Source organism: Panthera uncia, chromosome E1, assembly GCF_023721935.1.
Source record: "Panthera uncia isolate 11264 chromosome E1, Puncia_PCG_1.0, whole genome shotgun sequence".
NCBI classification, from domain to species: domain Eukaryota; kingdom Metazoa; phylum Chordata; class Mammalia; order Carnivora; family Felidae; genus Panthera; species Panthera uncia.
Window position 1 is genome coordinate 33,597,969 of NC_064814.1, and position 27,869 is coordinate 33,625,837.

Sequence of the window (27,869 nt, forward strand, 5' to 3'; positions counted from 1 at the left end):
TTTATATATTTATATATTTATTATTTATTTATTTATATGTTTTATCTAAACCATTCTTAGTTTTTAACATCAAATGTGTAATAAAATTTTAAATAGATGTCTTTCCAAATACCCCCTCCAGCGTTCATTTTATTAGGTTTATTCATTTGTAAAAAGCAAAGCTGAATTTGACATGTGGCCTGCATTTGTGAGATATATATATATATATATATATATATTTATTTATTTATATATATAATATATAAATAGCTATTCAGCATGCAAAGAGTTTAGTGATTTCCCAAATTTGATTACAGAGTTCATACCAGCCCCGTGGATGGTCTGGTGACGTTCGATGCTAAAGAGCTGGGCTGGGGACTACACGATTCACCTCACTGGAGAATTATCCTTGCTCTCTGAGCTCACTGGCTGAATTTACTGGAAGAAATGAATGTTTTCTCAATTCTTGTTTTTATTCTGTTGGGCTTTCTTGCTCCAGAGGCGAGGATTTTCTGGGAGAACAGGCTCTGCCTGGCGGCAGCTCCGATGTAACCTCCTGGGGACGTTGCCAGGTGAAGTGTGTTTCATAATTGCCAGTCACAGGATGCAGATGGTGCCTGAGAGGCCGAGTCTTACGCACCGGAGAGTGAGAAACTATATGTCAGGGACGGAGGGGAAGGGCTTTGTACTGTATAAGAAAACCTGAATGATGACAGAGATGCTATTGGTTGCATTTTCCCTCCTCTTGAAGGAAAAAACCCTTTTTTAATACTCATCAGGTAGCACTTAGCACATGACCTTCTCTGAAAATCATCCCTCAGACCTCAGAACTCCAGGGATCAATTTCCAGGCCAGTAACTGGGCAGTCAGCTCTACTCTCAGAGCAGGCTTTTGTGGCTTAGCTGAGTGCACGTCTCAGGTAGTCTCACAGAATCTCCAGAAGCCAAAAGAGTGGGCCTCCTGTCCCCCAAACAAGATTTTCAGCTTCTTTGCTAACAGAAGGCCAGGAGCTCTAAGATGTGCACAGAGCCCTCCCACCCCAGCAATGAGAATCTTCCCCCAACTTTCCCTATGAGAGAGACTGCACCACCTGGCCCCTGAGTAAATCAAAGACTATATTATCCAAATCTCTAAATAACTCGCATGAACTCTCTACTCCCATCCCATCCATGCACATGTCAAGACATGTGAGATAACAGTGGACCCAGGTCCCGCAGCCAAAATCGCTTCTTAGATAATTGTTTTTTTTTCTTGTCATGGCCTCAATTGTATATCAGAAGATAGATGCTCTCCAAATGTACGCATGTACAAACACACACACACACACACACGCATACATCATACCCTCTGAAATACCTTCCTGTGTTTCTTGGTAGTGCAGGCCACCCACAGAGGTTAACACTGGATGAACATGGTCCTGGGGCTGTCGAGAGACATGGGAGTCATCCGTCAGTCCAGTTCTCTACAGTTCCCATTCCTGAATGGTATTGTAAGGAAGCCTCCCGGGACAAGGAGAAGCTTTGAGAGTAGAGAAACTCATTGGCAGCATTCAAGTGTGGAGAGGGTGGCTTCCTCTCGCACACTGCAGGGAGGCCTCGATCCCTGGGGAAGGAGGCGGCGGGCCCCCGCTCCCGGACCTGAGACTGTGAGAGCTGATTGTAGACGCTGAAGTGGGTGTTTCCTGGTGGCTGGGAGCTCTGAGCAGAGATAGTAGGCAGCCGAGGCATCATAGTGGTGGCGGTGAAGTGTGTGGGGAAGGATTGGTAAGGCACAGTCTCCATCGTCTGAACGCTGTAGCTTGTGTACGGTGAGACCGATGTCCACATGTTACAGCTCAGTGGGGGTGGGGGCAAGTCGTCCACACCAGACACCCCAGCAATCTCGGGCCCTGAACCTGAGTACATACAGGCTTCTCTTGGGGTCACCTCACTGCAGTAGGAGGGGCTCAGCATCTGTTGGTCATAGGGAGGGGGAGAGCGGAAGTAATGATCCTCCCCCACTGCAGGGGGAGCCTCCAGATAGGATCGCTTGCAGGGCAGGTCCAGGTGTCGGGCACTGTCTGCTGGAAGACAAAGAAACCTTCAGGAAGGGCCATTTCTACCAACCCAGGGCCCAGAACACCCCTTGTGGATGCCAAGACAGCCTACCCTTGCCATTCAGGGCTTGCCCTGCCCCATGTTGCCATGGTACTCCCAGAACCATTTTAATCAGCAACAGCTTTTATGAGGTGGTGGCAGCCAAGAAATGGTCAGATTATGGACACTGCTCAAAGGCCACAGGGGATACCACATCAGTGGACATTGAGTGATGTGGTTAGCCAGGCGGCATATAGCTTTCATCCTTTGCCACCCTGACTCTCGGGGATGGTAAGAGGCCTTAATGTGCATTAGCATTCTTAGGCTAGGCCCACCCTGGCCAAGGAAAGTGGAGGCAATTGCCAGGCCAAACCAGGCCCAGAGGCCACATCTGTCTGAATTAGCCAGAAAATTAAAGCCACAATGTTTCTGCCTTAATCCTCAGCTCCCAGGAAGGCCTTAGCAAGCCAAAGCTACTCGCAGGCACGTTCCTATTACTTTTAGAAGAAGAAGTAAACACTACATATGTTCAAAGAAATCCCGGCAGATTGTTTTTATACAGATTCCAACACAACAGTATTTACAAAATTAAGAAATGGAGTTGATAATAAGTAAAAGGTGACTTCTACTTTTAAGGCTAAACATACTCTCTTTGGGGAAAGATGACATCAGCTGCCCCAAACCATGTATGCATGTCTTTCAACCTCCTCAACCATGACAGCTTGACTCTCTGGAGTGTCACATCCTCCCGTGGGACCCAGGGATGACCCAGGCCTGAAGACTTGGGCAAAAGACCACTAAACAAATTTAAGAACACTTGTCCAAAGGATTAACTTGGCCTCCCTCCTTCTGTTTTCTCTAGGGATTCATTCTGGGAGCTGTGTGTATGCACAGGGCAGGGTGGCCTGGGGGATGAGTGGACTGAGTTTGAAGGCCTGAACTCATCTCTCCACTCTTCCCCTCTGGAAGCATCTTCCCTGAAAAGGAGAAACTTGCCTCTTTTTTCACCCAGCTCTCTCACCCTTACTCATCCTTCCTTTCTCTCGTCTCTCCAAATTCTTCCTTCCTCTCAAGAGTACTAAGCTCTTGGACCTGCGAAGTGGCCCAGTGACTCTAGGTCAGGAGTGAGCAAACTTTCTCTGTAAAGGGCCAGATAGTAGACATTTTAGGCTCTGTGGGCCGTAACAGAATCTTTTGCAGCTATTTGACCCTGCTGTTATCACACGAAGGTGGCCATGGACAGTAGTTGAGCAAATGCATATGTCTGTGTTCCCATAAAACTTTATTTATGGATATTAAAGTTTGAATTTCATATAATGTTCACATATCATGAAATAGTCATCCTTTGACTTCTTTCAACTACTAAAAAAATGTAAAACCATTTTTTATGGCTCACAGGTTGAACAAAAACAGACAATAGTCCGGATTTGGATCAAGGGCCACAGTTTGCTAACCCCTGCTCTAGGCCATTCATTCTAACAGGACTAGAGCAGCAGATACTCAGAACTCTACCAGCTGCTCCCTAGGAGCTAGAGAGAACATTCTGGATTTTAAGCAAAAGTCCCTAAAACCCATTCCCAAGAGAATCTCAGGGTCCCTGAGGGTTCTTCTGGTGTAAACACCAATCATCTGTATTTTATATATGGAGAAACTGAGAACTGCTACCAGAGCTCAGATGTGCCAGTTCCCAGCTCAGGGCTCTTCTTCTCCAAAAGAAGAAGAAAACATTTCTTTTGCTTGTCTTCCTGGCTCCCAATCTACATCCACAGTAGTTTATTTCCATTCTCAAGAAGCCTTTCCATTCTCATGACTCTGGGTCATCCGTGTTTTAGGATTGAAGTTGCTTTGATAAATGACAGCCTCAATCTCAAAATCTCTGGACTAGGATGCTTCAGCCTCCTCCCATGCTTAGAGATGGAGTCCAGCTGACTTTGTGTGATCTGCCCATCCCGTGGAGGCTCTGAAAGCAGTGGCTATAAAGCAACATCTGAAATGGGGGAGGGGTACCAGTGTCTGGGGACACCAAGACCACAAGCTGTCTCTGAGGATTCTGAAGTGTACATTAAGATCAAGAATTGGGACACGTGGGTGGCTCAGTCGGTTAAACGCCTGACTTCGGCTCAGGTCATGATTTCGCGGCTTGTTTGCTTTGGACTCTGTGCTGACAGCTCGGGACAGCTCGGAGCTTGGAGCCTGCTTCAGATTCTGTGTCTCCCTCTCTCTCTCTGCCCCACCCCAGCTCATGCTCTGTTTCTCTCTGCCTCAAAAATAAACATAAAAAAGATTTTAAATCAAGAATCAATATTCCTGCATGGGGCCTGACCATGGTCCCTAACCTTTCAGGCTTATTCTCCCAGGCCACACAATAACCAGGTGCGTGTGTGTGTACCCATGCATTCGTGGAAAGTGTTTGTAGGAAGAGCTTTATCCCTCCTCTGACCCTCTAGGGCTTCCAGACTTGGGGAGAACTACCTCGTCTTTTCAGGCAGTGATAGAAGAGACTGGAGTCCCTCTGGGCTGGGAAGGTGTTGAGGGGAAGGTCCTGTGGCTCGGCCGCAGCAAACTGCATGTGAGCACCATTCTCATACTGGTAGTGCTGGAGCGCCTGGTGGGCACCATGCAGGGGGCTGACGTCAGGCTTGGCTGAGAGCTGGGTGGAGACAAGCCTCTGTCTCATGATGCTTTTTGAGATCACAGGATATTCTTTGCTGGAGGTGTGGGAGGACAGTCAGAGGGAGACAGGAAGAGAGTAAAGATACTTTGAGGGTTACCAGGTCTGTGTGCCTGAACCCAGCCGGCCTGCCCTCCCTACCCCCCGGCCTGGCAGCCCCACCTCTGTAGTCGGGCCACACGCAGGTCGCTGTCGTCACTGCCCCGGAATCCCTTGGCAAAAGGGTTGTTCTCAATTTTCAGCTGTGTGATCTGTCAGGAGAGGACACACAGAGTCGCTGGGGTAGAGGGCTGGGCAGGCTTTGGGCCCTCCCCCACTGCCCCAGGCACATTCAGAGCCTGGGTAAGTTGCACACCCAAGCCCAAGACCAGCTGCAGTCTTGCTGGGTCCTCCTTGGCCTCACTGTTCACATATGGCTCCTTGCTAGCTTTCATCCATTCTACTAACTTCAGACCTTCTGATTCTGTCTCCTGTCCTCCTGTCCCACTGTGCCTGGAACAGCTTCCCATCTGTGTCACCCTTGTCCAGTGCAACTGCCACCTCAGCTTCCAAGTGACCGTACAAATCTGACTGTCAATGTTCTGCCTAAAATTTGCCACAGCCTATGGCCCTTCCCCAGTATCCCCAGCCCACCTCGCCAGTCCCAATATGCATGATGTGAAAAGAGCTCCAAGAAGGGTAGCACGGGCAAAGGCAGAGAGACAGGGGACAGCAGCCCATGCAGGGGTCTGGAGGCAGTTTGGGACGGTCAGGCTATGGAAGGGGGTGTAGGGTGGGAGGCGGACCTCTCTGACTGCAGCCTGGGAATGGCCTCCAGAAGGCTCAGTCCTGGCTCTTCTACAGCTGACAGTACCCTGGGCTCCTTTCCCCATTCTCTCCCCTTCCTTGACAGGCCAGAATCAACTTTTAAATCCCACCAGGGAGAAGAAGTTTGTAGAACAAAATGGCTAACTAACACTCAAGCCACAGGGCAAGATCCATGCTCTTGGCTTCTACAGTTGCCAACTTGGTCCATTCTCCATAATTACTTTGCACTGAAGATTTAGGGGTCTGGTCTACTTTCCTGTTCATCATCCAATTTTTCACTGCTCTGAGGGACAATATAGGTGTCTGGGACGTCTCAGCCGCACTGCGTGGGGACGTCACTTCCTGCCTTTCTGTAGTAGCACAGAAATGCCAGGCAGCATCAGCAGTGGGGGCTATGGGGGTGGCCGTACCTTGTGATTCTGGTAGGAGGTCACAGAGATGAAGGAAGTCTCTGGGAACACATGGGTGCAGAAGGCTGTGTTTTTGGAGCCAAAAGCATTGTTCTCATCAGCCTTCACGATGTGTAGCCGTGGCTGGTACTTGTGCATGGAATTCAGGATGATCTGGAAGAGAAGTGTCTCTTTCTGAGCTCCAGGTCTCCACCCTGGTCTCAGTCAGCTGGCCTTGGGCTGGCTTTCATTCTCCTAAAAGCCCAGGCTCCAGGGCCTGACTACAGCCAGAAAGGTGCTAATGCTCCCAAGTGAAGAACCAGGTCCCCGAGCACCAGTTCAGCCCCCATGGTCCCCACTCAGCCTCTCTGCTCTGGAACCAAAACCTGGCTTTCCTAATGGCACAGATTGTTTTACTGCAGTAATGGAGAACCAAACATTTAAAAGCTCAAGTGACCTCAGTATATTGTAGCAGGTGGAATTCCAAGCCATAGGCAAAGTCCCAGGGTGCCACTGACTTGCTGTGTGACCTCAGGCAAATCACTGGACTTCTCTGAGCCCCAGCTTTCATATTTGTAAAATGGAATCCTAATATATAACTTACCCCTCAGGTTTCCTGCTTCAATTGACTCTTTACCCAGATCCTCTCATTCTTCTCCCACCTCTCCTGCTCCTCCCCACTCCCCATCATGTGACTGGCCTTTCTTATAGATACCTGACTGGGTGTGCAGAATGGCCGAGGAGCGGAAGAAAGAGTTCCACTCTGACTCTTTTCCATCTGTCTCAACATTTGCAGAGGCCTGTGGAAGGGATGCCGGGGAAACCCAGCTGCATCCTGCCCTCAGACCTGCCCAAGACACCTCACAGCCTGGGGAGAAGCTCCATCGTGGGCTAGAATTCCAGGTGCCGAGGTAGGAGACAGCAAAGTTCCAGAAATAATGCCAGAGAAAGCCGGAGGCCCCAGGAACCTACTGGCCCTTGGGGATGCCTGGGACTGGGGAGGAGGGCCACCCCACCAGACACGAAGAGCCCAGGAGGCTTGGCCCCAGAGCCCCGGGAGTAACACACAGTAGTTGCTGCTCCAAACCTGCTTCGTTCAGCTGTGCCCCACGGTAGCGGCTGAATCATGTGCCATTAAAATGTATTTTTTATCGTTGACATTTGCCAGACGCCCTCCCCATTGGAGGCAGGACCAGGAATTTGGGGCATTTTATCAGCACGGCTGCTTTTGTTAACCCTTTGGCTCCTATCCTAGCTGGGCAAGGCCGGCTCTCTGGCCCCATTACTCTCTCACCTCCTTTCTTTCCTTCCTTTCCTTCCAAGAGTGCCCTTTCTTGGGTTAGCCCTGCTGGCTCCCACCTTTCCCCATTCCCAGTGACAGGCCTGATGCTGAAGCTTGTTGCAAGATTAAACCCCTGAGTGACCAGACTGCCAAAAGAAAGGCCAGAGCCAGGCTCTTCCATGGAAAACCAAGGCAGAAGTCTTAGTCTGGGAAGCACACGCTGGGGACAGAGAAAGCCCAGAGGGCAGGCTCAGCTGAGGAAGTAGGTGGGTCAGGAGCTGGGCTGTGGCCTCTGGATTTCCCTGGGCTCCTCAGTTTGGCCTGGTAGCTTCATCCAGTAGGAGCTTGCTTTTCTGCCTTCTGCACTGGTTGTGCCCCACTAAACCCCAGTGACAAACTTCTGGACTTTCTCAGGGCAGGTACAGAGCACTCCAAACCTCAAGCCAGGTCCTGCAGCTGGGGACCCACTGCTCAACTGGGAGCCAGCCAGATTAAAAAAAAAAAAAACAAACAAAAACAACTCAGGGTGGACACAAGTTCTCCCTTGGGAAACCTCAATGGACATCCATTTCTAGGAGGCTGGGGAGAGGGGCTGGAACTTGGGAAACACCTCCCAGTCCTTTTGGGTTACTCCGTCAACCTGCACTGCTCCCAGCTGCAGGAGTCCACAAAGGACCTAAGTTCCCAGAACTAAATACCTGGGAGGTGGCCTGGATGCATCCAGAAGTCCCCAGATTCCCACCTCTGGGCCTTTTCACATGAAGTTCCTTCTGCTCAATTTTCCTTTCCCATTCTCTCTCACCTTCTAGGGCAATCATCTCAAGGCCTAACTCTTCTGGGAAGCCTTCCCAGATTACTAGGTCCTGTTCTGAACTCCTGATGCTGACTGAAACTTCCTCCCTGTGCACTGTCTGCCTGGCTGTTGTGTTGCTTCCTAGTGGCTTCCTATTTCTTCTTGTCCCTTCAATTAAACTATAAACCCCTCAAGAGAAAGGGCCAGATCTTTTACTCCTTTTGTACCTCTAGGCTCCTTTACCCCAAAACAGGAACTAGTAAGTACAAGGCAGGGTTACAGGACTGGGGAGACTTGGGCCATGATCACAAGCTCCCTGTCCCTTCCTCTCCTGTCTTTCTTTGCTCACTAGAGACAAGGTAACCTCTGAGGCATTTTTTCAGGTGAAACACAGTGATTAAACATGTGTGCAGACAACCTCCCCATGAGCACTTGCACACTGCAGTTCCCTGGCCACGCTGGCTCTCCTAGGGCGGGGAGAGCACAGACACTGGACTAACAGACCCAAGGCAGATGCAGGCATCTGCATGGTGAGGCTGGGCTCTCCCTTCGGGACACCTTCAGACCAATGACAGCATCCACCCTGCTCCTCTGCCAACTGGGCAGTCACAGGCTGTGTTAGTCCAGCCAGAGTCCTAGGTATTATCGACTCCCCTGCTCCTCACTGTCACTCACCTCCAGGTCCAGTCAATGACCAAGTCCTGTGACTCCATCTGCAGGATAAAAACCTCTCCATTACCCCACACACCCTTGATCCAGGCCCACCATCTCTCTCCAGGTTTGGGACCACCTCTTCCCTGTCTATATCTATTTCCTCTCCATCTTCACGTGCCATGCATCAGATCAGGTCACTCCCCTGATTAGAACCTTCCAGTTCACCCAGGAACACTGCACACTGCTTGAGAGGCACCTTTTGTAGTTTCTCCTCTTGCCTCCCCTGTTCCCCTCCCCCACTTCCTGCCAGCATTTAGAGCTCAATAAATGTCATATCTATAATGGGGTTCCCTCTTGCCCCTTGGGGTTCCCTCTTTGATGGTTCCCTCTTGCCCCTTGGGTTAAAAGCCAAACTCCTTAGCCTATCAGACAAGGTCCTCTATTGACTGACGTGGAGAGATTGCCAAACACACCTTTTAGGGGAGGGAACCAGACTGGCTGGCAGGGAAAACTGGGAAGAGAGAAACTGCCTGCAGGGGCAGGAAGGAGCCACTAGGGGAGTGCAATCCCAGACACAGAGAAGTCAAGAAGGGTCCAGAAGCTTCTATGGATTTCTGTTCACCAGTGATAAGTCTTGAGCAAGCTCTTCCCCTCCAGTCCCTATCTATAAAGTGAGGCCTTCAACTAAGAAGTGGTCCCAAACACCCCTTCTAACTTGGACAGTCTGGAACCTGGACAGGTGTCTGGAAGAAAGTCCCCTCATTGAACCAGTGCAAATATAAAGTGGAGCCTCAGCCCCAACAGCCCAGGAGAATGTGAAACCAACTCCGTGACTCACACCTGGCTTTACTCGGAAGTTCCCCAGGCGCCACATTAATCTCTTTTGCCAGAGTCTCACATTTATATTTGTGGCAGAGGATGCTGGGCCAAATGGACCAGCCACATCAACAAACCCCACTACATGACTGGTCCCGTTATTGTTTTACAGAAATGGGATTCATTATGTTCTGGCTACAATTCAGAAGCCTGTTCTATTTTAACAACTGTGATAGTGCCAAACATCCATCTCCTCGAGAGATCTCCATAGCGTGCTTGGCCAATGAGGTCCAGATTTATCTGCATTAGAATCACAGAACATTAGGGCATGGAGAGGCAGACCTTAGAAATCATTCTAGTCCAACCTCCTAATTTACAGATGAGGAACAGGAGGCTTATAGTGGGAACGTGACTCGCCCAAGAACACATAGCTGGTTGGAGACAGAATCCTGAGAAGATTCCAGACAACCTTCGAGAGAGCACACACTGCTCTCAACAACATATTCAGTAACGAATAACAAAGTGTCAACCAAACACCGCATGAGATGAGGACTCACCAGGCCCTATTGTCCATCACAGAAAGCAGTGTATCTGAATGCTAGCCATACAAGTGTGGCTAATGTCCATTTTGTCATCTATTAAAACCAGATTTTCCCCTGCATCATAGTTTTACTTTCTAAGACTACCTTCTCCATCCTCCTTCTTACCCTCTCCAGTCCTGCAAACAGGGAAGGACAGAGACAGGATCTACAGCTTACATAAAAAGAAGAGGAGCACCTGGGTGGCTCAGTAAGTTAAGCGTCCAACTTCGGCTCAGGTCGTGATCTCACAGTTTGTAGGTTTGAGCTCCACATCGGTCTCTATGTTGACAGCTCAGAGCCTGGAGCCTGCTTCGGATTGTGTCTCCCTCTCTCTCTGAGAGAGTTCTGTCTCTCAAAACTGAATACATGTTAAAAAACATCTTTTTTAAAGAAGAAAAAAAGCGGAGACCCAGAAAGGTAAGTGATTGGCTGAAAGAATATCTAAACTAGAACTGAGTTAGCCAACTGATATGCCTTAGGTCTCACTCCCAGGGCAGCAACCCAGGATTCCAGAAACCCTCTGCCTTCTCCCACAGTCTCTGCACTAGCAGCCAGTGTTTATGGAGCATAGCCTAGGTGCCAGGCCCTGTGCCGAGGAACCTACACACATCATGTAATTACTCTTTACATCTCTGTAAAGTAGACATTATTATTAGACCCACTGACTGTGGCTCAGGGAGGTGAAGGAATTTTCCCAACCTCAGACAGCCAGTGGGAGGCAGAGCTAGAATTGATACTAATTTCTGAGCCTGAGCTCATATGTGTACCTGGCCAGGGGCACCAGGCCTGATCTGGAGTGTATGGGGCATCCGTATCTCCCAACACATCCAGCAAGGGCTCGGCACATTGTCAGGGCTCAGCAAATGTGGGAGAAAAAGAGGAAAAGAGGGAGATCAGTAGCTCTGAGTCCCTACTGACAAGTTGACAGCATAAGCTTTGGAGGGATGTCAGCCCCTGGTGGAGGACATGCCTTCTCTCTCTAAACACCAAATACCACCCCCTTCAGCCGGTTCACTCATTCGCTTACTGCTTACCAGCATCCACTGTTCCAGACACAGTAACAAGGCAGTAGGATACAATGGTGATTTAACCTTATGGTTTCTGGGGTGCCTAGGTGGCTCAGTCAGTTAAGCATCTGACTTCGGCTCCAATCATGATCTCATGGTTTGTGGGTTCCAGGCCCCTGTTGGGCTCTGTGCTGACAGCTCAGAGCCTGGAGCCTGCTTCGGATTCTGTCTCCCTCTCTCTCTGCCTCTCCCCTGCTCTGTCTCACTCTTTCAAAAATAAACAAACACTAAAAAAAAATTTTTTTTAATAAATAAATAAATAAACCAAAAGCAAGCAAGCAAGCAAACAAAAACCTTATGGTTTCCTATCTGGTGGGGAAGTCACACAGTAATCCAAAAACCAAGCAAAAGTAAGTAGTGAGAAAATGTACTGGAAGGAAGACTGCATTTATAATAGTAATGAACAAGATGAAATACCTAACAGAAAACGTGTGGGACCTTATGAAGAAAACTTGAATATACTTTGGAAAGACAAAAAAGAAGACTTCAACCAAGAGAAGGGTATTCCTATTAACCCTCCCTAAGTAAAATTATAATATCAAGCAATTCTAATAAAAATACAAATAAGTTTCTCAACAATATAAGCTGATTCTAAAGTTCATATGAAAAAAATAGATAAGACTAGCCAAGAAAACGCTGAAAAAAAAACAAAAAACAAAACAAAACAGCAACGGGGGACCAGCTCTGCCAGACACTAAAACCTATCATGAAGTCTCAACAGTTAAGGCACTGGCACATGAACAGACACAAATTCATATGGGGATTTAGTGCACAGAAATAAGGCATCCTAAGCCAAGTAGGAAAGAGAAACAGTCAATTGCTGGTGTCGGGACAACTGGATGGCTCTTTAGAAAAAAAGAAAAGTTGGATTCACACCTCATATCGAATGCCAGAAAAAATTCCAAAAGGATCAATGGTTTAAATGTAAAAATAAATCCATAAAATACTAGAAGAAAACACAAGAAATTTTCCTTACAAGTACGGAGTGGATAAGGGCTTTAAACTAGTCAAAATGCAGAATCCATAAGGATAGAGCAATACATTCAGTCAAAAACTTCCGTGTGGGAACACCACTATAGGTAAAATCGAAAGGCAAATGACAAACTAGGGAAACATCCGAGCAACTCCTAACACGTATAAAAGCTAAATTCTCCTAATTTATAAAACCTTCTAGAATTAATAAATGTTCAAAAATCTGAGAGAAAAAATGAGCAAAGGATAGAGACAGACGTTCACAGAAAGGGAAAAAAGATGCCTGACCTTAGTCATAATAAAGGAAATACAAATTGAAACTACAACCAGTATCTATATTTTACCCATCAGACTGGCAAAACTCTAAAACTTTGCTCTCCCACCCTGTTGGTGAGGCTACAGCAATGGTGGGAATTATACATCAGTTAAAACCCTGATGGAGGGTGAAACTATAAATTACAAATCCAAATACCTTCTGACCAAGCAGCTTATCACACAGATATACTTGACACACGTATAAAATGATATATGTAGAAATTTAATTAAAAGTGCAAAAATAGGGGCACCTGGGTGGTTCAGTTAGTTGAGCATCTCACTTCGGCTCAGGTCATGATCTCGACATTTGTGGGTTCGAGCCCTGTGTAGGGCTCTATGCTGACAGCTCAGAGCCTGGAATCTGCTTCAGATTCTGTGTCTCCCTCTCTCTCTCTCTGCCACTTCCCCGTTTGCACTCTGTCTCTCTACCTCTCTAAAATAAATAATAAACATAAGAAAATTTAAAGATACGTAGATAAAAGAGCAAAAATAGGCATCTTAATTTCTTCAGTAAGGACTGGCTACATAATTTATGAAAGAAATGTGAAAAAGAAATGCAGCTGTAAAAAAAGGAAAAAGGAAGCTCTATACGAACGGAATGATCTCCATTTTATACTGTTTACAACGCAAGGTGCAAAAAGTGTTTATAGTATGCTACCTTTTGTGTACAAAAGAAAGGATTTGAGATTCTGTATTTTGCTTGTATATGCAAAAAGAAATGCCAAAAAGAAATTAGGAACAACGGTTATGGGTGGCAGGGATTGAAAGAAACTGGGCGGATAGGGAACCAAGAGGAGAAAAATGGTTCATTACAGACATTTTTATTCATTCATTGATTGATTTTTAAGCCATGTGACTGTATTTCCTATGCAGAAATAAACTTGATAAATAAGTATAAAACTCTTAGTGTGGTAAGTACTAGGACAGAAAGGTGCGTGGCACTCTGAGAGCCAGAGTGGGGACCCTGAACCATCTCTCTGAAGAGGTGGCATTTGAGCTTGGATCCCAAGGCTCAGGAGTAACTAACTAGGTGAAGAGCCATGTGGCCAGAGGAGAAAGTAGCATACAGAGGGGACAAGTGCGTGCGCCACTTTGTGACCAAGAAGCTGCAGCCCACACCCCAGCCTGGAGCTAACTCGGCCTCTGGAACCATTAGACTTTCTGCGTCAGAAATCATTTGCTGGTCTTCCTCCTCAGCAATCTGGGAGTCCTGGGACATAAGAGGTGGTGAAGGCCATTCCTTCTCTCTCTCTCTCTCTCTCTCTCTCTCTCTCTCTCTCTCTGTCACACACACACACACACACACACACACACACACACCACTGCAGCCATCGGCTCCCGGCTTCCAGATCAGGAGAAAAGTAAGTCCCAGCCATCTCCATGTGCTGCTGCAGGATGCAGGCCCTGTCTCAGTGAAGCCCGCCTCAACTTTCTGAAGCAGCTCCTCTTTCCATTTCATGGTTACCTGGCCCAGGACCCTGCTGTGGATGGAAGGGGATGGCAGGTAGGCAGCAAGGGACAGGCAGTCTCTACAGCCAGCAGAACAGAAGTGGAACTGAATCGAGCCTTAAGGCAGCAGCTCAGTCCTAGCCCCCAGCCCCCAGGATCCTTTCTGTCCCTGCTTGCGCTTACTCCCAGAAACCGGTCATCATCCCTGAACCTGCCCCAGGAAGGAACAGAGGCCTTCCTTGACTACAGCAAAAGCCCACAAAGAGTTTTCTAGTCAGAACCCTGTGCCAAAACATGTGGCCATGTGGTCTGAGGGGTCCCTGTTCCCTGTATGTAGGACAGGCTGCCAAGCCCAAGCTCTCCCCGGGACCCTAGGCTGCAAAATCTCAGTTAAAATCCCTGAGATACTATGAGACCTGAGGGAAAAGTCCAAAGCTCATTTGGCTGAGAAAGGTCCTCAACGCCTAGGAGATTTTAGGGAAAACTGAAACTGGAGGAGAGCAGCACAGAATGAAGGGCTTGTTTGGGGCAAATTCATAGCATATGAGATGGCTCCTTCCCAGGCGCCTGCACTGAGAAACCAAACAGGGTGATGAAGGGCTCAGCACTCCCACTGGTGCAGACCAATGAGCAGAAAGCCATGGTCCACGTGGCTTATCTAGGAATATTTAGCTCATCTCCACAGCCCTTGCCTGCACGATCAGAAGCTGTTCCCTCTCCAGTGATGCTCCAAATAACTGAAGATATGCCAGCTCAAGCCTTGGGTGCAGAAAGACAGGTGGACAAGCCAAAAGAATGCTGGACTGGGAAGAGAAGTGTGGGTTCAAGCACAGCTCCTTTACTCCCAGCCCCTGAAACAATCACATCATCCCTGAGTCCTGCCACTGCACGCAGGGTGCTGTGACCAATAAGCTGCCTCTGCTGGGTAGGTGCGGGAATGGGGAGAAGGAAGATGCTCTGCATCCCAACCCTCTGGAGAAAGCTGCATTTGTGTCAGGAGTATCCCTATTGCCAAGGAGACATGAGTTCTTGGCAGGCATGGCAAGTATAGCCAGGGGCAACCCCCATGTCACCAGCCCATCAAGCAGCCCAACTTGCTCAGACTCAAGACCATATGCAGGATTATTGCAAACCCTTCATGGACTCCAGTAGAGCCACCAAGGAGGCAAGCCAGGCTGGGAAAATCTACTGCTGGGCTATGAAAGCCTCTCTCCCACTTTAAAAAGCCCAGATTTTCAACCACTTGAGTCCCACCCCTACCACTTTCTGCTGGGGTGGCAGGGGTGGGGTAAAGGTAGAAGAGTCATCTGAGGCACCCCTGCAGTTGGGAACCATGATAGCAAGCTGTGCATCTGAAATTCTCACCAGAACTTTGATGCCTGGGGTACTTTTGGCCACTCACCGAAACATCTAGCTCTTGCCAAGCTCTGTGCTCCCCACAGTGGTCTGTCCCATGGGGTCCACATGCACATTTGGGGGCAGAGACCTGCCCGCCAGCTAAGCTCCCCAACTCCGGGCACAGAGGCTTTCACTAACCTTTCCAGGTTAGTGTCATGGCCTGGGCAAGCAGAGGAGGCCAGGTAGGGGTCAACTGGGAGCAAAGTCTTGGTCAGGATAGTGCCCAGTAAGACCCAGAAGGCCCTTCTGCCCCTCGATTAAAAGGCCTTGTGCTCTAGGCAGTGGGTGCTTGGCCAACCCTTCCCATTAGATCAGTGGCTTATCTCTGCCCCCATGAGAGGTTGGGGCTGCAGATTTCTGCCACCCCTCGCCCACAGCATCAGCCTGCCTTGCATGGGAAAGCCTGTGCTGCTCGCAAGATGGAAAACTCAGGGGCTAATTACATTAATTAAGTATTCTCCTACTTGCTTGTTTATAGATCACCAACTGAGAAAAAAACTAAACAGACTCTGAGAAAATTAGAACTAAGAGCTGCCTGTCAGTTATATACCAATCAATCAGAAATGACCCATTGCTGGCATTTTCCATGAGGAACTATGATTCACAGAATTCTGATTTGCATACAACTCCCCAGAAATAGAATTTAGATATAAAAAAGGCACATACCTGCACACCCCTCACCCCTGCTTCCCCTACCACCATCCACACTCTGAATGTTACATGTATGGCCTGGGCAACTGCATCTAGCAGCCTCTACCGCACCCATGCTCCACCCCACCCCATCCTGTACTTCCAGGGTACCGATGGGAAATGGAGAAGGCCAGGGCCTGTGCCCTGGCAGATAATACCAGCTCCCCAGGCTTCAGTTTACCACACACTTGAGCTAAAAATTTCCACATAAAACGCTTTTTGTGGGCCTGCCAGAATCAGATGGGGAAAGAATGAGCCTCAGCAGCCTGGATGGGGCGTCAGCAGCAGCATCCCTGGGGCTTCAGAGTCTCTCTGGCAAGAACCAGGTCCGAGGCAAGGCCAGGAAGGAGCTGCCATCCGAGCCAGAGTGAGGCCTTCCCTTCCAGAGGGCAGGGGCTGCCAGGCCAGGCAGACGGCATACTCCAGAGAGAGGCTTTGGAACTCATAGTGACTCTTTCCCAAGAAAGTTAACTTGCCTTATGCTCCAGCAAGGCCAAATTTGGGGAACCTGACGCTGAAAGATTTGATCCAGCATCACTGTCCTTGTCATAGCTGCCATATTTAGAGCCTCCCATGTGCAAGGTGCCTCATGCATATTCTCTCAGTTGATTCTCGCAACCACGAAAGGTTTCTAGATAAGGAAACTAAGGCTCAAAAACTTGCCCAAAGTTACCCAGTTAGCAAGTGGGAGGGGAAGGATGTACATCAGAGGGACTCAGACTCTGGGCTCCTTCCTCCAACTGGCCCGGCAAGTGCCAAAGCCTGGAGCTGGATCCCCAGAGGGGATTCTCTAGAACTCCATCCCTACCTACCAGCCCACCCCCAGCACTGCTCAAGGACTGGCTCTCAAGGCCAGGCAGTCTCTTTCTTACATGACCGAAGGGGTCCAGGTGGTTGTTTGTGAGTTTCAGCTTCTGGAAAGAGACTAGCTGCCGCATCCAGTGGGCCCCAGTGGCAGGAGAATCGGGGTGGACATAGAGCCTTCCTGGCATGGCGGGCTCAGCCTTCCCGGCCACCATCCTGCCAACAGAACAGATGATTACAGCAGTTGATTACTCTGGGGTCTGGAAAAGCCCAGATTCCCTGTCCCCTGTTAGAGCAAATCCCCATAGACTTGAGGGGGAAAGAAATCACTGCTAGTCCTATACTCTCAATTTCGGACTTTGTGAGTAGGAGTGAGGGTCAAAGGAGAGAGTGCTGAGGAGGAGGAGCAATTATGAACCTCTTTTATTTTACTGCAGTAGAAAGAGAAAGGGAGGGTACAGACAAATGTGATTATTTACTTCAAAGAATGGGGCTAATCACAAATATATTGTGGGGCGATTTAGGCACCTCTGTGTATGTATTACAGTTACAACTTTAAAACGTTATAAATTATATTATTTGGAGGGAGCTTCTCAGAAGACCTAGACAACTTTCAAACTGCTTGTCCCCAAAAGAGTGCTCACCCCCAAGGAAATTAATTGGTAAACCTCCCCTCAGCCAGAGCCTGCTCTGAATGGTAATCCAACCCAAAGAGAGAAGAAATAGAAACATGGCCCTTGGCAAGACCTGGTCACCAAATCCAGCCTCCTCAGCCAGGTCTCTGCTGGCCCCACTACCAGCCTACTGTGAAGCCCACATCCTGGCTAGCTACTGATTCAGTCAATTCCTCTTTCTCCTTGAGCGCTGTCTTGGGCTCTGGGGGCAGACAGGGTACTAAGAAGGTGACCTTAGGAAAAGTAGCCTAGTGTTTACTTACCCAGCCCCTGTTTTGCCTTACAGCCCACTTGTTCCCCCCAGCCTCTTGCCAGAGGGTCCCATCATCCAACCATCAGGCAGCTGCCACTCACTCTGGATCGACAGCTTAAAGGGAGGGCTCATAGCCAGACAATGAGGAACTAAGCGGAAGAGCAGCAGAGAGATGTCATTGGATGTCTAACCATCCAATATCAAAGTCCCTCAAGCAAACAGCTCCCATCCTCCTCCCCAGTGCAGCACTACCAGAGCCTAAATTCATCCAGTGTTCGTGTTCATCTGTCATCCCACAGCGTAGTCACCAATCTTGTTTGCCCATGGCTGTAGGGAGAGAACAGACTCGAAATCCACTGAACACTCAAACCCTGCAGCTCACTTTAGCGGGTGTGCAGACATTGGCCGACCCTGAGGCCTCTGCAGGCTCAGCTCCCAAGACTGCGGATCTGGGCAATCATATGAACTAACTGGTGAGTCCCTGGACCAAACATCAGGTGCAGATGGGTGTGGTGAGTGGACAGAGCAGTTCAGAGAAGGCAGGTGATGTGAGGGTCCCAGGTTCTTACCATTTGTTGTCACAGAACTTGTAGCGGTGGTCATCCGCAGGGACGATGTCAATCAGCAGGATGTACTTGGTCTTAGGGTTCATGCCTGTGACTTTTACCTTGTAGCTGGGAAACATCCTCCTAGGGGAAGCCAAGGTGTGAGGTAGAGGCATAGACAGAGCATCAAGAGAGATGACACCCAGGGGTGAGGGAACAGAAGGCCTTAAGAGACACCGGCCCTGATCAGAACTGTGTGACCTTGCCTCAGCCTCCCCCTACACAAGGGAAAGGTTGCACTAGCCGTTCTCTCTGGGTCCAGGTAGCTTCATCTGGTCTGCATGCCTAGAAAGAGGGTTTACATGGCTTCCCCAATGCAATTCCCTCTCCCCAACAATCCCCTAATATTTAGGGCAACTGGTTGTAAGCAGCTAAAGCATAGAAAGTTTCAGGATCATGAGAGAGGATGTCAACACCAACCTGGCTGCTTAATTTCCCTCCTGCCCTTTGCCAGTCCCTACACAGCTGAAGTTCTGGGCTGCCATTACAGGGGGTCAGAGCAAAAGACTTCAAAGCCCTGTCAGTTGCTTCTGTAATCAGTGGGGTATCTCCTCTGGGCCTTGTCTCTGTGGAAACCCTCAGGCCTGGAACCAACTCACAGAAAAACAAGAGAGTGTTGCTAGGTCTTTGGATTCTTTTGGTGTGTTTAGCAGAGGTGTTTAGCCATGTGAAGACCTTGCCTGGGCTTGTGTATACTAACTGGGTACCAGGTGAAGTCAGTTCAGGAGCCTCATGGAGAAAAGCATGGATTCTAGAACTACTCTGCCATGGTCCACCAGCCTGGCCCACCCCTGACAAGTTTTGAGGCATTGGGCAACTTGCTTGGATCTCATTCTCTGTGCCTTGGTTTCCTTATCTCTAAAATGGGGATATTACTACCTATCTCATAGGTTGGTCTGTGGATTAACTGAGTCCATTTGTGACTATTACCACTGACTCCCACTGCATTCCTCCCTCCTCAAACCAGTGGATGACTTACCTCTGTGAAAAAGGACTCACCAAAAAACCAGGAAGTTTTCCAGTTTCTACAGCTCATGCTAAGACTATCCAGGACCCTGAGGCTCAGTGAATATTCTAGAGACGGGCTTCCCCAGACCCCTCAACACACACACAGGTACAATAGCATATACACATACCTGCAGGGGCAGAGTTCTGCCCCTTAGTCATCGAGTCCCTGACACTGGACTTCTCCAGAGGGAGCAGACGGAACTTTACCACAATCCTCCTCAGACACCCCCACCCCCTCCTAGCTGATCTCCCACAAAGGTGTTTCCCCAAGAGAGAAGCAGGATCCAAACCTAACTGAAGACACTAAGGACATCAGGAACCAAATCCCCTGAGTTGGGAAAGTGCCCAACCAGTCCACTGAAGGAAAGCCTCACTAAGAGACCATAAAGGGAACCTCAAGAGAAGCTGTCCTAGACACCTCAGACCCCCGTTTTGTCAACATGGGTACCAGTTTACCAGGGTTTCCAGAAGGGATCAAGGCCTTTACAAGCAGGCGGACCCTACAGCAAGCCCAGGCCAGGACCCTGAGGTGGAAGGTTCAGTTCAACCCCTGGCCCAGCCCCAGCCTGTTCACCCTCTCTCTTGCAGGAGGCAAGGCCCGGGAGAGCACTGCAATGGGCCAGGGATGTGGGAGGTATGTGGCCATGTGTACGCTCAAGGGCACGTACTTGAGTACACGGTGGAGTGCGCATGTGTGCATGTGTGCATGTGTGCGTGCCTGGAGGGAGGAGGGAAGTTCTAGCTGTAAGTCTAGGGACTTATAAACCGTGTGGAAGAATTTGTCTCAGATGTCAATTGAAAGCATTTTCAAATGTCCACCCCACCCCCTCTCCAGGAATGGGGGAAGTGAGAGGGCTCAGGACCCAATCCTGCCTGCTGCTTACCAGCGCCTGCCCAGCCTGGGGGCCCAGCTGGAGCCTGCACCACCTTCTTTCCTGGCCCAGCCTCTCCCCTGATAGGCCTAAAGCTGAAGCAGGGAAGGCATCAGCTGCCTCACTTCCCCTGCTCCCCGGGGAAAGGCCAAGAATCCTGTCCCCTCCAGGTCACCATTTTGTAACTGCTACAGGAACTGCCACAAAATGGGGCAGCCCTGGTTGCCCTTGGGGCTGACCTGGCACCAGTGCCCTGCGCTTAGTCTGTTTCTCCTGTAATCACTCCAGGTGGCAACAGCAGAAGGCAGACATGGCTTCCCCCCCAGGCCAGTATCCACAAAGGGGTCCAGGAAAAAATGTCCCGCTGCCACTTTGACAGTCTTCATAACCTAGGCTGAGAGGGGGATGAAGACCCTGTCCTTCCCCTTCTCCTACTCCTTACTACACTTCATCTCAGCAGCTCAGGAAGCCAGGCTAAGATCCACTAAATGGTTTTTAGAAGGCCTGTAAGTAGCCTGTGCTCAGCTCCCCAAGGCACGGAGCTGGTGTCCTAGGATTTGGCTTCACCCAGAAGCTGACTAAAGACTGGATTCCTGACCGAAAACACCCTCAGGGAGGTTTTGCCAAGAGTTGGGGCAGGGAAGGAAGGTATCTCCTAGCTTCTGCCTCCCCTGCCTACCAATCCCCCCCTTCCTAGGGCAGCTGCCCTTAGAAGCAGGGGCGGGGGATGGGATATCTGGTCTGAAAGGGGACGCTGCTCCAGGCTGAACTACTCAGGCTCAGTGAACTCCACTGCTTTCATGAGAACCTGTATCGGCTTTTCTGTCAGGGTCCAGTTTGGTGACTGCTTCTGAGAACATGGGCCCTGGGGACCCTAGGCACTATCACTGCCCCACCTAGGGGGCTCCAGTGGGATGAAGGGCACACCCTGTGGGGAAAAGGCTGAGTGCCAAGGGGAAGTGTATGTTCCACCCACCCCGGAAGCCTCCTGCCACAGCTGAAGGCATCTGCCCTTGCCCTAAAGTTGAAGCCCCAGGCGCAGCATGGGACCATTCACCAGGTGGGCATGACTCCTGCCACAGAGGCCAGGCTGGGTCTGGGAGCTGTGCCATCCTCTCTGGTGACTCCACACTATAAAGACCCTCTCTACTGAAACAGATGAAAAGGATGGGGTGAGATCAAGTTGTTTCTGTGGCTTAGGACGTAAAATGTACCTGAAAACCAACATCAATGCGGGAAATGAACACCTGGGGGAGCGGGCAGGAAAGGAGGGAAGGACTCTGAGCCGCCAGTGTCCCACTCTGCCCCGCCGCCAGCGCTGGCCTGGCCGGAATCCCTGGCTCGCCCGCCCCGGACACCTCGCGGCCTCCAAGCCCCGCGCGGTCGAGCCTTCGCCCCACCCTCTCCCTGCGCCCCGCGAGCCTCCGGTCCGCGCGCCTGACGCCCCCTCGGGGCTCCTGGACCCCCAGACAGAGGGGCGCTCCCGGCACACGCGGAAACGGCTCCGCCGGGGAATAAACAAGCCGCCCGCCCCGCCGGCCCGGGAGGAGATGAAAGCCGGGGGTTTCTCCTCTGATCACGAAACAGGCTCTGAAAGGATGCGGGCTGGAGCCTTTATCTACTTCATACTCGGAAATGGTTTTAGAATGAACTGCTAAGATAAGCTTCCTTGGACGTTTCTTCGTGTGGGAGGCCTGCGGGGCACGGGGCAAGGATTCGGGACCTTGTGATTTTGGCAACAACCCCTCAAATGCTCGCTGGTTGCTGAGTGGAGACTCGCAAGTTCAGCTGGTCTCAGAGAGCGGCGGGGGCTCCCGGCTCTCCGGCCAAAGCGATCGCCAAATTCCTGGCCCGACCTACTAGTCTCCCACGAATCCAGAATGGGGGTGCAGGGAGTCAGCAGGACGTAGGAAACCAGCCAGATTCTCTCCACTTGGCCGGACCCCCAAGTCCCCAACCCGGTTGCAGCCTGACTTTCTGTGAGGGCCTGGAAACCCTAGGAGCAGCTAGATGTGCCTTCCCTTAAACTAGACACAAAACCAAATAGAAGGGGTGAGAAGTCTGGAGAGGGGCTTCGAGGGGGGAGAGGAGTGGTGGGGAGTGGGAGGGCACACAAGAGAATTCTGCTGTGTTTCTTTATCTGGGTGGTGATTTGTACCAGTGTATTATTCATTTTGTGAAAGTGTATAGAGCTGTACAATTAAGATTTGATCACTTATGCAGGCAAGTTCCACTTCAATAAAACTGACATTGAAAATTATACACGTATATATCATATGTGTGTGTCTATACACACATGTAAATACATACACCAGCCGTGGATCCCAGAGTCGGAAAGAAACCGGCTGCAGGCAAAGGACAGGGGTCCCCAGAAAACCCCACCATTCTTTCTATCTCTAGTGTCTGGGACTTTTGAGAGGGATTTCTGGGTATGTTGGGAAGAGGCTAAGGCCCGTCCACCAAGGCTGAGTTTGCTGGAGGAGGTGGGGGCTGCGTTGCTGGTGCTGCCTGTACGGAGACTAAACCTTCTAGAGCCAAATGATTTCTGAGAGCAATGGCAAAGCTTTGTAATTTAGTCCCAATTTTCTCTCTCTCTCTAACACGCACACAATTTTCTAATTCACTCAAAGCATTTTTAAGAAATATTTTCCCTGAGGTCGGGGGAGGGGGGGTGGCAAGAGTGAGGGTATATGGAATGGATGCTGTTTTGGAAGATCAGTTGCTTCTCAGATTTTTTTAAAGACACTTCCTTCTGATAGACTTTTGCTTTCAGAAAATACTTTAGAAAGAGATCAAAGGACTCTCTCCCCAACCCACTTTCCCAGTGTCTTCAACCCTTACTTGTCTTATCACCCACGCCACTGGGCTCTGACGCTCTGTATACAGAGCAAGGGCAATTGGCTTTGAAGCCCCGGATTAAGCCGGGCCAAATCCTTGCCTCAGAATAACAAACAATACAGGTTCAACAGGAGTTCTCATCGGTAGCTCATTTTTCAAACGCAAATTCACTGTCACTAACACAAGCAACATTGAACTCAACAGGCTATGAAGGCTGATAGTGGAGATTTATCTGGTGGCAAAACCATGACCTAGGAGTAGAGCAGTCAAACGGTTAGGAAATTTTCATTTTTGGGAGGTTTATATTTAAATTTTTGTGGAGCTCACTTTTATCTATGTTTGGGAGAAAATGCACTTTCTCACATCTTTCAAGCTTGGCAGGGATGTGAAGGAGGTAGACAGAGGAGGGGTCTGGTCTCTGCAGTAAACAGCCTTCTGGGTGCAGAGGCCCCTGAAAGGGACAGAAACTGGCTGGGAGGATTCTGGCCTCGTTTTACACCTGACATCAGGGGTTACTGAGCATTCAGAAATTGATGTCTCCCAATGTGATTGGCATTTTAATTCCCAGATCAAATGGTTTGAGAATCTGAAGTCACTATCCAATGAGGGGGACTATCCTCTACTTTGGCCTTCAGACCTTCATACCTTCAAGAGCTTATAGGCAAGAGGCTTGTGACTCAAAGACTCAAACTAGCTTGAGAAACATTGTTCCCCTTGTTTGGGACCTGCCTCTCCCTCAGCCAGATAGCAAGTATCATGCCTCTAACCAGCCAGGGGGGTCTCTAGGGCAGAGCAACAACCCCATATTGGAGGGCCCTATATCTAAGGGGAATTTCTCAAAGTTGGGTTTTTTTTCTGGGGGTAGAGTATCATCTGCTTGGCTTGTGTGGACCTGGCAGCTGCTTAATTTTGCTTCTATCTATAAGAGCCAAGTGCCTTCCCTTCTCTGGGGTCAGGCTTATGTTCCCTCAGTTTACCAGCAGTCTAGGAATCTGCGATTCCAGGTTCAGGACAAGGTTTCAGGCCGTCTGCTGAGAAATGGAGGTGTTCCAGGAAGGGTGCCGGTAGAGACACAAAGAAGAGAACTGGGACTCCACAGGATGTTGAAGAACCACAAACCCAAGCAAAGCAAGCTGCCTCCTGTGGAAGGGAGGCAGTGAAGGGGGAGGGGGCCACAGGGATCAGAACTGAGAATGTGGTCTCCAAAGTCAGTGAGCAGCAACGCAGGAGGAAAGAGGGTCTGTGAGAACCATGGGGAGGGGCGACGAGGCTAGTGACTTTCTTAAGGACTAGGCCTGGTGCAAGAATAACTTTCTGCCAGAGAAATGAAAGGCCAAGACCGTGATGAAACCATAAGTGGTCAACCTCATCACAGCCATTTAAAAATTATTGTCATCATTCCCTGAGGCGCATCTCTAAGTCTCCACTAGGATCAGGCACAGACATCCCCCTGAAGCTGGTCACCTCTGAAGGTGTGTGTGTGTGTGTGTGTGTGTGTGTGTGTGTGTTGGGGGAGGGAGGGAGGGAGGAGGACCCATACTGATGCAGGAAACCCCACTGAGGAGAATCACAAATGTCTTTTGTTTAAAACGGCAGAGGCCAGGCAAACCCGAAGAACATGCAGACCATTTATTTTTGAAAGACAAGAATATTTCTGCTGCCTAAAAAGGGAAATTCTGGATCTTTCTCTTTCTTCTTTCCATCCCTCCACCCCAGTAGTTCCAATAAATAAATTCCCTCTCTTCATACTTATAATCCAGTCAACAATTTACCATACGCAGCTCACGTGACCCCCATTTGAGTCTCACAGTAACTAAGAAAAGAAGAATGGCAGGTAAGTCTACAGTCACCAGCTCTGTTTACCCCAGCACCATTGAGCCACGGGAAGTGTAGAAACCTGCCCAAGGGCACTCAGCTAGGAAGAGGCAAGGCTTGAGAGCCACTGTCTTCAGGACTATTCCAAGTGGCACCCTCTACCAGGTTTCCCTAATGCATCCTCCTTCCCCAGCCCCCAAATGCAGCAAATTCAGGCCCTGACATCCCCGTGCTCCTTCCCCTGATAGAGGCTCCAGGTGGCCTTGCCACCTACCAGGGAGCCTGACCAAGTGCCCAGAACTTACCCCCAGCAAAACAAAGGAAACCTCGCAAGGTCTGCCAGTGAGCAGACAAGAAGGACCACAGCACCCTTTCACTACACACTGCAAAAACTACTAGCTTTTTGCTTCTTTTCAACAGCTCACCGTTCTCTCTAAGCAGTTCAGCAGAGTTCTCTAAGAAGAAAAAAACTGCTGACTGGGTGTCAGACATTTCTCTAATTACAATTAATTTTGGCTCACATGTATGGCATGCTCATATGTGCCAGGAGCTAGGCTAAGTGTTTTACATACTGTATTATTTTGCAGAGGGGGATGTGGAGAGGGCAGATACCCTGAAGCACCCTGCCTGAGGGTTGCACAGATGGAAGCAGCTGAGTGGAACTGGAAGCCACTGTGGTCTGACTCCCCATCCCTGGCTCTTGAGGCTTCGCCACCTTATTTCTTCGAAAACCCAATTATGGGCCCACAGACATTTTTACACCTACCCTGTCCCCCAGGGACTAGAATCAAATGTGAGTAAGTGGGGAGAGGGCAGTTCCTACACCTGAACTTTCCAGCTTCTCTGTCTGCAGCAATTCCCCTACACTGATAACCGCTGGCCTTGCCATTGGCGCCCCACCTGAGACTCCTGGCCCCGCTGGCCCCAACGAATCTCTCATCTTGCCTGGTCTGCATCTCCCTCCTCTCCCCTTCTCCCCGAGACTCTCTCCCACAGACACCAGCACATTTTAAAGATGTTTCCACTTTATAAATCATCATCTCTGGCAACCACCCGAGAGTTGCTCCCCAAACAACACACACGCAGGGCCCAACGGTGCCTTCCCCTTGGCTGAGGTGGGGGGGCCGGCAATAGACGAGCAGCACCCCGAGGGATGAGAGGTTTCCTGGTTGCCACTGCCAGGAAAAGTTATGGAAGTAGGAAAACATGGTCCAGTCCCCTTCCTCCATCTGTTGAGGGTCATCTCCGGGTCCCCAATCAATGCAATCCTGAGAAACCAGGCAGGTCCCCAAAAGGAAGAGGACAAAGCAGCCCCCCTGGGGGCCAATAGTGCAGGACTGGGACCTCCGGAGTCGCGATCCTTATTTGCATTTTATTTGCATAGCGCTACCCCTCCCATCCGTCCAAGCCTGGAGGCTCCCTGGAGGAGATGGATCCTCCGGTGAAGTTCTGCGGCCCAGTCAAAAGCCGTGGTGGGACAAGGGGCTAAGACCCAAGTGGCGAAAGGAACTCCTGGCGCTCCTTTGGCAGGAGCCCGAGAGGACTGTCAAGGGAGCTCCTGGGGGATTCCCATCCCTCCCACCAGTCATCCCCATCCCCCAGATAAATGTCCCAGCGCTGACCTGCCCGCCTTGGTGATGATCATTTCGGTGCCCGCCTCGTGGAACTTCTTCCAGAGCTCCTTCTCATGCAGGCCCACCTTGATGTTCTCGATGGTCTAGGGATGAGACGGAAGGGGTCGGCCTGAGCCACGGCTCCATGCAGAGCCCACAGAACGGAGAACACAGGCCCAAGGAACTGTGCAGAGTCCTGCCAGCCCCTGAAGCCCATGACTCAAGATTTCGTTTCATAAAATTATCCTGTACCACTGGTGAATTTTTCAAAATTTAATCAGTAGCTGAAACCCACTCCTTCGGAGCCGTGCCTATAGATGGTCCGCAAAGGACACATGCTGACCATGCCAGGGTAGATGACACACTACACAAACATAAACACTCCACGTGGCGGGACACAGCCACAGGCTTGCGGACACACACAGACACAGGAGGGACAAACGCCCCTGCGGCCAGACTCGCGCACCCCCAGACTCTACGCAGACCCACGCAGGCTGAGGGTGCACACAGACGGATTCCTTTCATTGTGATCATCAGATTGTCAGTGTGACCCTCTCAGCGACGTCCCCGCGGTGGCTCCCGCTCGCACACGACCGGGATCTGTTCCTCCCTCCCGATGCCAGGCTTTCTTTCGCCCACGCCCTCTCATCCTCGTCGGAGCCGGACACTTGGCCCGGGCTCGCCCTGCTGCCACAAGGGTCCCCTCCCCAGCCTGTCCCCTAGTAGCCCCAAGGGAGCGAAGCAGAAGAGGGACGAAAGGCAAAGAGCGGGAGCCCTGCCCAGCGGAGCAGAACGCGCAGTCCAGGACGCAGCCAGGTCCCCCGGGAAGCGAGTCTTGTCCTCAGTGGGGCGGATTGGCAGACGCAGGCTGCCCTGCAGACAGACCGACGCCCGACCTCTGCCCGACGGCCAGCGCGGCCCTACCTGCTCGGCGGCGGCAGCGGCGGCGGCGGCGTCGGCGCCTGGGCCCGAGGGGCTGCCGAGCGCGGCTCCGCTGAGGCCCGGCGCGGCCAGCGCGGGCTCGGGGTTGTTGGCGGCGTTGGAAGCGCTGGCCTCGCCGAGCGCCGAGCCCGGGGCCCGGAAGGCCTCCTCGCTCTCCGACAGGCCCTTATCCTGCAGCATCTCCTGCGGGCACAGCACACACCGAGTCACATGCCCAGGTCCACACTCGCCAGAGGCCCAGCAGCTCGCTCCAGCCCAGCCGGGGGACTTCGGGGCCGGGAGGGAAGGTCGCCCTGGCGCACGTGGACACCGCCCCCTTCTGAGCTGGGGGAGGGAGAAAATGCGGAGGGCAGGACCGTCGCCTCCACCGTCTGGGGTCTGGACTTGGGAGGGTCTGTGTGAGGTTCAAGGTCTGCCTGCCTCTGGGTGTGGGGCTGTGTGATGAGCAGGTCTGGGGGAAGGACCGCCCTCTCGGCATTGCCCCAGCTGCACCCCCAGTCCCTCCCT

At 50.6% G+C, this 27,869-nt stretch overlaps 1 protein-coding gene across 2 annotated transcripts; it reads right to left on the minus strand.

Moving 5' to 3' along the window:
* Positions 1-322: 322 nt before the first annotated feature.
* Positions 323-27,869, minus strand: TBX4 (T-box transcription factor 4). 2 transcript variants are annotated; one of them, XM_049636535.1, is made up of 8 exons: positions 27,345-27,869; positions 26,430-26,524; positions 18,239-18,358; positions 16,811-16,958; positions 5,943-6,095; positions 4,888-4,976; positions 4,527-4,762; positions 323-2,038 (listed from the first exon to the last, which is right to left on the minus strand). In XM_049636535.1, exons 1-8 carry the CDS (start codon positions 27,540-27,542, stop codon positions 1,422-1,424), a joined length of 1,656 nt encoding a protein of 551 aa, XP_049492492.1. In that variant the 5' UTR covers positions 27,543-27,869; the 3' UTR covers positions 323-1,421. The 2 variants fall into 2 exon arrangements, with proteins under 2 accessions (XP_049492492.1, XP_049492491.1); XM_049636534.1 differs by having other exon boundaries at positions 323-2,041.